General features: G+C 47.8%; 2 protein-coding genes across 2 annotated transcripts; both read left to right on the forward strand.

Annotated features, from left to right (window-relative positions):
- Positions 1-8,712: 8,712 nt before the first annotated feature.
- On the forward strand, positions 8,713-11,195 carry LOC119361042. Its single transcript, XM_037626431.1, has 3 exons — positions 8,713-8,721; positions 10,286-10,855; positions 11,166-11,195. Exons 1-3 carry the CDS (start codon positions 8,713-8,715, stop codon positions 11,193-11,195), a joined length of 609 nt encoding a protein of 202 aa, XP_037482328.1.
- Positions 11,137-12,960, forward strand: LOC119368095. Its single transcript, XM_037633444.1, has one exon. The coding sequence runs from the start codon at positions 11,330-11,332 to the stop codon at positions 12,662-12,664; it is 1,335 nt and encodes a 444-aa protein (XP_037489341.1). The 5' UTR covers positions 11,137-11,329; the 3' UTR covers positions 12,665-12,960.
- The last annotated feature ends 180 nt before the right edge of the window (positions 12,961-13,140 follow it).

Raw genomic sequence — 13,140 nt, forward strand, 5'->3', positions numbered from 1 at the left:
TTTGCTTCTTTTGATCTGCTTTGTAAGAGGATCCCCTCATCACCATGTATCAGTTATGCTGTTCTTTTGATACGCATGTGTTGTTTCATATATAAAACGGGACGAAAGCCTTGTTTGGTGGTTGTTTTTGTTTCCTACCAATCCAATGCACCTATAAGAATTTTTCCTTGGAATCCTTTATATTGGGCCTAAACTCCCTGCTGTATCACGCCATACACGGCAAATCTTTCGTTCGATTTGCTACTTTTACTAATCAGGCGCATGCGCTCATGGGGAAGTGAGACGGTTCACACACACGGCTAATCTCGCACCTGCATTTACTTTCAACTCGGGAACCCCCACGGCCGATACCCACCCAAACACATTTACTCTACTCTGCCACCACTCCACTGTATGCTTGGGAATACAATCGGCCTCACACACTCTCGCAGTCTCCCTGAGGCGAGGAGGGCAGTGGGGATAGAGCACCATGGGTGACAGAGACGAGGAGTTTATGAGTGCAGAGGACAAGCTGGCGGCCGAGAAGAAGAGGGTGGCCAAAATGAAGAGGGAGGCCGTGCGTAGCTACTGGGATGCTGTGGCGAAAGATGACCGGAAGCTCAGCAAGTTCTCTCTTGGCTGCCTGGAGAGCAGAGTATTCTCTTGGTCCATCGAAGATATCTTCAACAGGGACCTCCTCAGGCAGCAGGTGACGTACGACTGATCTTGAGTTCTCACCTTGCTTGCTTGTAAGATGCATTTTTTAACTCAGTCACTGTGGTTCCACATATTTTCCTTCTTCCGGGCTTGGTTGATTTTTTTTTTGTCCATCCTGCTGTTCATTTAGCTGAACCGATGGTACTCCTTTTTTTTTTTAGAAAAGGGGGTATTCCCCGGCCTCTGCATCAGGTCGATGCATACGGCCTCTCTTATTAACCAAATAAAAGGGGTTCTGAACAGGAGTCTCACAAACAAAGGAAAAAAAAAGGCAGCCTATAGCTCACATAGAGCATCGACTGTAAGGCAGAAATGAGATAAGCCACAAACCGGCTTGGCATAATATCAGGTAGGTAAACTAGATGCCTATCCTATTACATGATCGCCATCCAAACCGGTTGAAGATATCCCGCGCTACCGTCTCCCACCGGACAGATCCAGTAACCAAACGCTTCCTGGCCTCCGTCGGAGTGAGTAAGGACCAAGTACGGATCAGCGCCGTAGCCCGGAACAACACCTGCAAAAAATGAGTATTTGTTGTCCTGTTAAAAACCAAATCGTTCCTGCAATTCCAAATTGCCCATAATAACGCACATACTCCTACACGAATGTGTCTGGCTATTTCGGGCTCCATCCCAAGCAGCCACGCCCCAAATAACGTGTTTACCGATCTCGGTGGAGTAATATTAAAGGCAATTTGCACGGTGCGCCACAACCCTTGTGCCAACGGGCAATCCAAAAATAAATGCTTGATAGTCTCATCCCGATCACAGAAGCTACACCTAGTAGATCCTGTCCAGTTGCGCTTAACTAGATTGTCCTTTGTAAGAATAACTTGTTTATGCACAAACCACATAAACACTTTAATCTTCAAAGGAACCTTAACGTTCCAGACTTCCTTGGACGTAGGTATCTTGGATGAATTAATAATATCAATATACATCGACTTGACCGTGAACATCCCAGTTTTAGTTAGTTTCCAATACAACTGGTCGGGCTGAGGATTTAGCTGCACCTCCATCAGCCTACGGACCAAGTGAAGCCATGCTTCCCATCTAGGTCCAACAAGCACTCTCCTAAACTGTATGTTGAGGGGAATAGACTGCATTACTGTGGCAACAAGAGCATCCCTACGCTGAACAATACGATATAGTGTTGGATATTGTGAAGCCAAAGGCGTGTCACCCAGCCACGTATCCTCCCAGAATCGCGTGTCATCTCCATTACCAACAAAACATTTCGTTCTGTTGAAGAAAGCGGCTTTAACCCTCATGAGCCCTTTCCAGAACGGCGAATCTGTAGGTCTCATAGTGACTTGGGATAAAGTCTTTGAGTACAGATATTTACTACGTAAAATCTGCGCCCAAGTTGCCTCTGTCTCAGAAGACAACTTAAACAGCCACTTACTCAGGAGGCATTTATTTTTGACTTCAAGATTTTCAATACCAAGTCCTCCTTGGTCCTTTGGTCTGCAAATAATATCCCATTTTGCCAATCTGTACTTCCTCTTAGACTCATCACTCTGCCAGAAGAAGCGAGAACGATAAAAATCTAGTCTTTTCCTCACCCCAACTGGTACTTCGAAGAAAGATAGCAGAAACATAGGTAAACTCGTGAGCACCGAGTTAATCAGAATCAACCGGCCTCCATAAGACATGAGTTTTCCTTTCCAACAACTTAGTTTCTTCTCAAATCTATCCTCGATGCACTTCCACTCAGCATTCGTTAACTTACGATGGTGTATTGGAATACCAAGATAAGTGAAAGGAAGAGACCCACTCTCACACCCGAACAATTGTGTATAAGCTTCCTGTTCGTCTTTGGCTCTACCAAAATAGAACAACTCGCTTTTATGGAAATTAATCTTCAGCCCAGACAATTGTTCAAAAAGGCATAAAACTAGCTTCATGTTCCTCGCTTTGGCCAAATCATGTTCCATAAAAATGATTGTATCATCAGCGTATTGCAGGATGGACAAACCACCATCAACCAGATGAGGCACCACTCCCTCCACCTGACCGGCCTCTTTGGCCCTCCCAATCAGGATCGCTAACATATCAACCACAATATTGAACAGAATAGGCGACATAGGATCACCCTGTCTCAGACCCTTGTGCGTTCGGAAATAGTGGCTTATGTCATCATTAACTTTAATGCCAACACTGCCTTTTTGCGTGTACGTTTCCACTTGATGTCTCCAGCGCTCATCAAATCCCTTCATTCGAAGAGCTTGCTGGAGGAACGGCCATTTGACTTTATCATAGGCCTTCTCGAAATCCACTTTGAAAATAACCCCATCTAGTTTTTTCGTATGAATTTCATGAAGCGTTTCATGTAGGACCACAACCCCCTCGAGGATGTTCCTATCCGGCATGAAAGCCGTTTGAGAAGGTTGAACTACAGCGTGCGCTATCTGAGTAAGCCTGATCGTGCCAACCTTGGTAAATATTTTAAAACTGACGTTGAGTAGGCAGATAGGCCGAAATTGTTCAATTCTCACGGCATCTGTTTTCTTAGGCAACAACGTTATCGTTCCAAAGTTAAGTTGGAACAACTGCAAGTGTCCCGAGAACAAATCATGGAACAACGGCATCAGGTCCCCTTTGATAATATGCCAACACTTCTTGTAAAACTCAGCCGGGAAACCATCCGGCCCCGTAGCTTTATTGCATTTCATCTTGGCAATAGCCTCGAAAACTTCCTTTTCCGAGAAAGGGGCAGTTAACACATCATTCTCCACAGAAGAAAGTTGAGGGATATCGCTAACCCTAGACTCATCCAGGGATACACAGCTCTCCTCTGGTGGTCCAAACAACCTTTTGTAATATTCAGTAATGTATGTTTTCAGGTTGTCGTGGCCGACTATTGTACCCTCATCTTGCTCCAGCTGGAAGATCCTCTTCTTCCTGTGCTTGCCATTGGCAATCATGTGGAAGAACTGAGTGTTCGCATCCCCCTGGACAACTTTTCTCACCTTTGCCCGCAATGCCCACTTTAATTCTTCCTCACGGAGCAAATCCTTCAGCCTCATCTCAGCCTCATGCTTAATATGAAGCTCAGTGGGTAACAGAACCGTAGTTTCTGCTTTTACATCTAAGGTTTGTATAAGTGAAAGGAGTCGTTCCTTCTCGACCTTATACACTCCACCTAGATGTTTAGCCCACCCACGAAGGAAGCTTCGGATATGCCTGATCTTGTTCTGCCACCGCTCAATGGCACTTCTACCTCCTACATCTTTAGCCCATTCTCTGGCAACAAGATCCAAAAATCCTTCTCTTTCAAACCACGCCATCTCGAAAGAGAAAACATTTTTGTTACCCGAGTAGGTAGCCCCACCAGAATCGAGCAACAAAGGCGTGTGATCAGAGATCCCGCGAGAGAGAGCCTGAACCGTTACCACGGGAAACTTCTGTTCCCAAGCAACACTAGCTAGAACCCGATCCAACTTCTCGTACGTTGGATTTGGCATCGCATTAGCCCATGTGAACTTCCTACCTGAAAGCTCAATTTCTCTCAAATCTAAGCTTTCAATAATGGTATTAAACATAAATGACCATCTCCCATCGAAATTGTCATTATTCTTTTCATCGCGTCTTCTAATTATGTTGAAATCACCCCCAACCAGAATTGGTAGTTGCTCAGACCCACAAACTCTAACAAGGTCTGCCAGAAAATCTGGTTTTAACTCGGCCTGCGCTACCCCGTATACCGCCACCAAAGCCCAGTCAAAACCATCTTGTTTGGACCGCACCCTGAACTTAACAGCAAAATCCCCCATGACCACACTTCGAACTTCGAGAGAGTCACATCTAACACCAAGTAAGATACCCCCTGATCTTCCTCTCGGCGGCAGACAGTGCCAGTCAAACTCAATCCCCCCCGACAAGGTATTGAGAAATTGAGGTGAGAAATTTGCTCTACCCGTTTCCGACAGGGCAATAAAGTCCAAACTATGCTCAATTGATGCCTCCGCAAGGAACCTCCTTTTAGTTAAGTCCTTAAGACCTCTGCTATTCCAAAAGATCCCTCTCATATGTCATCATGAAATTTTTTAGCCGTGCGAATCCTAGCACTCCTACGGACTGCGGACATCGGGTAAGTTTTGCGCTTCCACTTGCGCTTAGGGCTGGTCGTGCCCTCCCGGTCCAAAGTGCCCGTAACCGACGGATCATCTACTTCCATCCCGGTATTCTCATCCTCCTCCTCCGGCTCCTGGAGGGGCGGTGCTAGATCATCACAAAAATTATCAAGTACTCGAACTCCCAAGGCATCAATCTCAGAGTCATTCATAGGTTTGACCGCAGCTAAGTTACGAATTACTTCTAAAGCCCGCTCGGCTTCTAGATCTAGCAAATCGTTAACAGAATTAGTAACTTCACCCTCATCTCTACCAAGTGAAATTCCTAATTGTTGTGCCTTATCCATAATTTGATCATGCGAGAAATGCATAATAGTATTGGAAGAATTAACGGACATACCAGTAGTGACTTGGACTTCACGAAGCTTGGCCGCCCTCACGGCACAGCGCTGCTGCATGTCGTCCACCTCCGGATGGCTCTGAAGCCGACAACTCATACGTCGACCCTCAGCTGCCTGGTCCGGGATCCCGCCAAACATAATGACCTCCTCCCGCGAAAATTTATCCGAAGAGCGACCGCCTGTCACTCCCCGAACATCCACCCGGTCGCCATTACCAGGTGAGAGCGCCGAGTCCAGCCCTGGGGAGGCGAAGGCCAGCTGCCCCCTCCCCCCATCCACCCCGGACCGCCTGTCCGGAGTGCACGCCGCAGTCCCGACCGGGGCGCCCCCCTCGGGCACCGAGGCAAACGGGAGCGTTGAGGCCACCTGCCCCACGCCCTCCCGCCGAACCTGCGCATCCGCCTGCAATGGTCGCCCAACCAAAGGCGTGAGAGGAGAGGGGGCCATCAGCCCCGACCCCCCAACCGGAGACTGAGGGGGGGCCTCCAAAGAACCCTGATCCGGACCCCCAGATGAGATCGGCCCCCCCGCCTGCACCCCAGCCACGTCACCACAAGCGGAAGTAGTCGAGTCCACAATATCCAACCTCGCTCCCTCACCCGAAACCTCCACACCCGCATCCTCAAAATCCAAAGCCGGTAAAGAATACTCAAAGTCCTCAATAGACTCCACCCGCTCACTCCACAGTCTCGGAGGAGCGGACGCAGGACCAAAGGAACCAAATCGCAAAGTGGTCGACGGCACAGACGCTCCAGGCGCCGTTCCTCCTCCTGCTGCCTTACTCGTCGGCTCCGGCCTCTTGGCCATCTCACTCACAGAACCATCGGCCATTTTTTCCTTACCAGCTGTATCATCGTCACCTTCACTCATGTCATCACCAGTGGCAGCTGGAACCTCGGCAAAGAGGCTATCATCCTCAAACTAAATCTCAAGAGTGTATACCTGCCCTCGAAAAACCCACTTAACCATGTCGGGCACATAGTCGATGTCCAGAATACTGACCAACAGGCGAGCAATCCCATGAGCTCGAGTAAAGTCCATATCGACTCGTTCGGTCTTACCCACCATAAGACCGAGACTAGCAACCTCCCTGGTGTCCCGCAGTAACTCAGACGGAGCCCCCGAAAAGCGCAACCAGGCCTGGATAAGGGGTGTACCCTGGGGCTCAACCAGCTTCCACTCCTGGAACTCAAGTACGTCCTCTGTACCTAGGATCTTACACATCCCAAAGCTCAGCAACCTTTGTAAGTCCTCCACAGTTGGGAACTGAACCCTGAAAACGTTGGTCTCCAACCTGACAAGCTCCCAATGGAAGTCACCTGGTGCCAGCTCCCGGAGACGCTGAATAATCTGAGCCTCAGACACTTGCCCTCTAGTCACTTTCACTATCCCAGTTGTCGAACTGTGCTCCTCCTGAGGAACCTCCCTCTCAGTCGGTGACTCAAAAAACGTGAGTTCAGAACAAAAGACACCATATGTCATGAGGCTCGGTCTCTGCGCCCGCTCCAGCGGACACACTCCAGCCTCGTGTGCAGGCTTACCACAAGAATCACAAATAACAGCCACACACTCAGCAATAAAATGACCCTTATCGCCACACCTATAACAAAGCATTCTTTCCTTTTTCTTAGCAAACTTAGCAGCCCTGTCCACCTCAGTACTGTCAGAGCCGTCCGCCGACATATCCTGAGTATCGGCCTCGACCGGAACCTCTACAGCGGCCGGTTCCGTCACTACGTCCATCGCCTGGCAAGCCAAATCTGTCTCCTCAGCAATAGCATCGACTACCGTCTCAACCGTAGTATGATGTTGTCTTGGACGGTACCGACCCCCTCGGCCTCCTCGGCCACGATATCCGCGGAAACTGCCTCGGTTACGATTAGCTGGCCCAGTCGTCCCTTCGACAAAACCACCAGGCGACCCCAAGAAAGGCCTCTCAGCCGAACCATCACTCTGCCAGGCATATCCCCATCCGCCACCCGTAGACGAGGATCCCCGGTGCTGTCCATCACCATATGTATTGTACCCGTCGTCACCCCACTGCCCTCGAAGTACCGCTCGAACATCCGCCTTAGCCGGAACTGGAGGTGGCTGAGCCTGCTGCAGCACCGGCGTCGCCGCATCGCTGACTTGCCTAGCCACAAAGTGCGGCGGTCTAGCTCCCACCTGCGCCACAGGGGGCAGGCCATGGGCACCCAGGGGCGGCGGCCTTGCCAGTGCACCTCGTCCCGCTGTAGCTCCAGTCGTCGGCACCGTCGGCCTAGGGCCACCACGCCCCGCCGCTGTGATCACCGGCGCGGTCGGGCGGAACCCATCCGGAGCAGCCACACCGCGTCCCGCTGGATTGATCTTGGCCCCGCCCACATGTGCTCGTTGGCCGCCGGCAACCGAACCAGGACGCCCCGCCGCCGGATCCGCTCGCAGGGGTGGAGGGGCGCCACCACGGCCGGCAGCAAGTGGCACGCCGGCGCCGCCGCCACCCGTGCCCGCAGGGGCGCCGCCTCCGCTGCGACCAGCAGCCGGCGCCTGCGAAGGCCCTCCGCGGCCCACAGCGCCCGGAGAAACCCCAGTGGCTGCGCCCGGTGGAACCCCACGTCCCGCCATCGCAAGGAGAGGAGGTATTCGAGCAGCCCGTCCTCCGCCGCGATCAGCAAAGCGCGGTCGTCCGCCTCCATTCCGAACCCTAGCTCGAACCGTACGTGTGCATGGGGGTGTAGTCGTCGGCTGTGGATCAGACCGGGCCTCATACCCTGCGTCCAGAAGCCCAACATCTAACTTGGCCGGTTCACTCAGAACCGGCCCACCCACCAGACGACCCAACTCACGGCCCAGCAAGGCATTCAAACGAGCGACCCTGTGATCGCGGATCTCAGCGCTGCGGTCGATCGCCGGCGCCGGCACCGTGGCCGCCGACGACCGCCGAGCCTTCTTTCTCCTTACTATCTTCCATGAATTGTCAGTGATGAAATCGGAAAGAACAGGTTTAGGAAGACACACCTTCGAAATCGGTCCCTTCCATGGCCTGACCGCCGATGCCGCATTCCTCCGATGAACTACACGTCGCACCAGCTCCTTCCTCTCGTCCGGATGAAGCCCCACCCGCGCCGGATCCTCCACCGGCACTACCGTGTCTACGGTCTTGGCCACATCATCTTCATCATATCCTGCATGAAAAAGATCGCCTATCAAATCCGAAGGTGTAGGCGAGTGCGGCGAACCTTCTGAGCCTTCGTTGTCTCCGGCGTCATCCTCGTCGTCCGCCTCCAACAGAGCCCAAAAACGGCCCCCGATGCCTGCCCGCGCAGCCGCCGCGGAGGGACACGGCGCGGCCGCGGTCCCCCGGGGATTCGCTCTAGGAGTCACCCGGGGAGTCGCCCCAGCCATCCTTGTTTGCCTCTTCCCACGTACCTAGTGGCTAGCTCGCAGGTTCGTCGACAACCGATGGTCAAGTAATCATAATGAATATGCAGCGAAAATATATGCAGCGAAAATATATAGACCTTGACTATAGTATTTTTGGGAATGTTCAGATGCGCCATGCGAAAGGTTCTACGTGCTCATAATCTGTAGAGCTACTTATACTATTACAGTTTTTTTTTCACAAAAAAATGTACTCCTATTGTAGATTTCTCTCAATAAATTTGCGCCATCTGATTTTCGCTTTTCTAAGACTTCTATGTTTTGCAGGGGTTTAGATCTCTTTACTACTCCCTCCGTCCGGAAATACTTGTCCGAGGAATGGATGTATCTAGATGTATTTTAGTTCTAGATACATCCATTTGTATTCATTTTTACGACAAGTATTTCCGGACGGAGGGAGTAGATAGCAACATGATATACCCTCTCTTTTGAACGTAATCTGGGAGTGGTATCTTTATTTTATACGACCTTATGGTCGAGTTCCACTGTCATCAAGATAACTGAGATACTGAAGTACTACAGTAGTTCAGCATCCAAGTGTACTTTTTTTTAGGGTAGCATCCAAGTGTATTAAACTGCTGCTGTGTTTTACAAAAGCCAGAGGCCGAACGGCCGAGTTGTGTGGTAATCGCCATCTAGGCTCTCTCTCGTCGCTCAGCAAGGCCCATTCAACGTTCCCCCTTTCTTTCGTTCCTGTGCTTCCTCGTTGTCCGGAGAGATGATGGGTCGAGCTCCTCCAATGGAGGCAGCGGCTGCTACGCTGCCCGCACCCACTAGTATCTCTCATTTCTACTAGTAGTAGTTTCTACTCAGCTGTGCTTTATTGGTGGTGACCGGAGCTTGCACGCTAGATGCTCGTTGTTTTGCGAAGCAGAAATTCCCCCTTAAATAGGAACATCTTTCAACCAATCGCACTTGTCTCGGTGAAATATCCACAGGTGGCCGATGAAACCACCCATCATAAGACTGTAACTTATGTACACTCTAGATTATACGAATATCCATTTTGGCTCCCCAGCTCATCTGATCTCGGTGAACAGTGAAATCGAAAAAAAAATACTAAAAACATTCAAAAAATTCCTGATTTTTTTGGTGTGAAATATATTTTAGTGCGTGAGGTCCGTTCCAAATTTAAACTCATTTGGAGATCTGAGCTGCTCTCAGCAAGAATAACAAAATCTGCCCCGGACAGTGCCAAACAGTAAACTATTTCACAGACCCTAATTTTTTTTTGTTGAGAGTTGCTCAGATGTCCAAATGAGCTGAAATTTGGCACGAACCACACGCACTAAACCGTCTTCCATGCCAAAAAAATTCAGAATTTTTTGAATTTTTCTAGTATTTCTTTTGATTTTACTGTTCATGCGCGGGAACAGATGAGCTCAGGAGCCATTTAGCCGTATATTTATACTCTTCGTGCACCTGGCATGTTTGTCATGTTAATAAATTTGGGAGTTATTTTCTTCTGGTATTAGTCCAGTTCTAAATCCTGATTTCTCAACAAAGTTATCTATTTTTTTTTCATTATGCTGGGTACTTGCATTCCAGTATAGGGTAGACAATATGGTGTATCCCCTACTGGACCTCACCCTAGTTGTCTATTGCATCGTTCTTTTCACATCGATCATTGTCTCTTATTAAATTTTACTTCATATGAGAACTAATCAAGTTATCTGGACACTCATTGCAGGTCAAAAGCATACCGGATACCTTCACGTCATTGCACACTTATTTGAACTCGTTCAAATGCCCTCTGATTGAAGAAGTACATGCTGATGTCTTTTCATCATTGGACGGTTATGCTCAGGCAAACTTTATAGAAATAATGTGGGTGGAGAAACTTGATGATGAGAAATCAATATTCTGTTTTGAGGTTTCCGAGCCATCAAAGAATCCGAAGTCGAGGGAGACATACGATCCCAAAGAAGGGGACATCATGGTTGTGTCCTTGCAGAAACCACAACATGTGTCTGATTTGACACAAAATAAGGGATCATATGTTTTAGGTTCAGTTCTAAAATGTGGAGACAAAGAAGACGGAGACATCCCACCCAATTGTTGTATTGTTCGGTTTTCATCCACTATTCCTGTTGAAGTAGATCCAGAAACAAAAATTCCTACGGGGCCATCATTTGCTGTGTTTCTCATAAATATGAAGACATACAACCGTATATGGGGTTGCCTTTATGCGGAAGGAGAGCATCAGAACGGAAACAGTAGTACTGGCATCGTCGATCTGGTGTGGCGATACAAGCAAAGGGTAGGCCAGTTGTTTAATATGCAAAAATAAGTTTAGGTCCTTTTTGATACCTTATTCTACCTGATATCAACTTTTATATGTATTAAAAGTTAGTACTTGCTACATGGATAGGCACGAGCTCTTACTTTCTGGTTATGCTTTGGCAACCGTGGCTCCATGCAAAATTCTCTGCATTAACATTAATTTGCTAATGCTTACAGTTCATATCACATTGAACCTGACAGTGATAGTAACCATGTCCTCTGAATGTAAATGAGACAACTCCCATACCTTATTTCACAATGAAATGTTTTTATACTCATTATTCTAGATAAATGATTTACTTGCCATCTGCCCTTGAAGGTAGTGGATGATCTCTCGTCATGCTCGGAGATATCTCAATGCTTCACTCATAGATCAATTGATGGTCTTGGCCTTGAGAAGTTCAACTTAAATGATTCACAGCTGAATGCAGTAGCAGACTGTGTCTCAGTAATGGAGAACCACTCACCTTCCCTAAAACTAATATGGGGGCCCCCTGGGACAGGTAAAACAAAAACTATCAGCACTATCCTGTGGGCAATGCTCATCAAGGGCTTAAAGACACTTACCTGTGCACCAACCAATACTGCCGTATTGGAAGTTGCATCTCGAATTGTCAGGCTTATTGGAGAGTCCTCAGATGGTAGCGTCTGCTTTCTGAATAACATTGTCCTGTTTGGAAATAAGGAGAGGATGAAAATAGATGGTGATCATGATCTTTCCACGGTATTCCTTGACTCACGTGCAAAGCGGTTGTCGTCATGTTTCGTACCACATACTGGTTGGAGGCATTGCTTGTGCTCACTGATAGATCTTATTGAGAATCCTGTGACCAGGTACAAATTGCATATTGAGCATATTCTTAGGGAAAAGGAGATTTCTGAAAAGCATGGGGACAAACGCCTCCAGCGCAAGGATGCACATTCTTTGCGCCCTCGTTATCCTTTAGGTCATGTTGTCGCACCTTTCTCTCTGTTCTGCAAGACAATCCATAACAGGTCTGAAGGTGACGAAGAAGAGTGCCATAAGGAAGGATGGCATGACTATGAAGCTATGATGGAGGCATTCAGAGAAGTACCATTCGAGAAGTATTTGAAAGATAGATACAACAAACTTTCTGAGGATTTGTGTTGTTGCATTGAGATACTGTATAATGATTATCCAAGAAGCTCTGAAGCAGAACAGAGTTTTCAGTGTATGCTGGAAGTGCTTGAATTAATCGAAATTCTCCATGCTTTTATAAATCGTGACAGGGGTAATGATGATATATGGTCAGAGGAACTTCTTGAGGGCAAAGTAGAAGAGGACAGTAATCCTATTTCCTGGCCTGAGAAGCTAGCCTGTGTGCGGACTAACACATGCAGTAAATCCAAGTTCAAGCTGGCCAGATCCCTGTGTGTGCAAGAATTAAGATATCTTCGCAAAAACTTGGAGCTTCCAAATTATTACACCAAGAGGGAAATTCAACTGCATCTTCTGCAGAGCGCGAAATGCATTCTTTGTACAGTTTCCAGTTCTTTCACGTTGTACGGTGTGCTCATGGACGATTCTTCTTCTGTTAAGTTGAATCCTCTGGAGTTGCTGATTGTTGATGAGGCTGCACAGCTTAAAGAGTGTGAGACCTTAATTCCCTTGCAGCTGCCAGGCATAAAGCAGGCTGTTTTTATTGGAGACGAATATCAGTTACCTGCTCTGGTGAAAAGCAAAGTAAGCTATATGTGTTGGCTATTCTCTTCTTTCAATTTTTCCTTTGAGAGCAATGTATTGACATGTAATATGATTCTGTAGATATCTGACAATGCTAAATTCGGGAGAAGTGTTTTTGAGAGGTTAAGTATGCTGGGTTATAGTAAGCACCTTCTCAATGTGCAATACAGGATGCATCCAGAAATAAGCAAGTTTCCAGTTGTTACGTTTTACGATGGCAAGATATCTGACGGTCCCAATGTCACTACTAAGAGCTATGAAAAGAGATTCTTAGCAAGCAAAATCTTTGGGTCATACTCATTCATAAATGCAGATGGAGGACATGAAACAACTGAGAAGCACGGACGTAGCCTGAAAAACACAATTGAAGCTGCTGCAGTTTCGCGGATAGTGCAGAGGTTGTTCAAAGGTAACCAGCAATATTGCTTCTTCAGTTGTGGTCTTTTTTTTTGTAAATAATTTCCATTGAAAAACATAAGAGGTGGTGTTTTGGTTTGTCACGTGATTTAGTAATAAGAAAAGTAATGAAAGCAAGAAATTACTTGAGGAGAATGACT

Source organism: Triticum dicoccoides, chromosome 2B (assembly GCF_002162155.2).
Source record: "Triticum dicoccoides isolate Atlit2015 ecotype Zavitan chromosome 2B, WEW_v2.0, whole genome shotgun sequence".
Lineage (NCBI taxonomy): Eukaryota > Viridiplantae > Streptophyta > Magnoliopsida > Poales > Poaceae > Triticum > Triticum dicoccoides.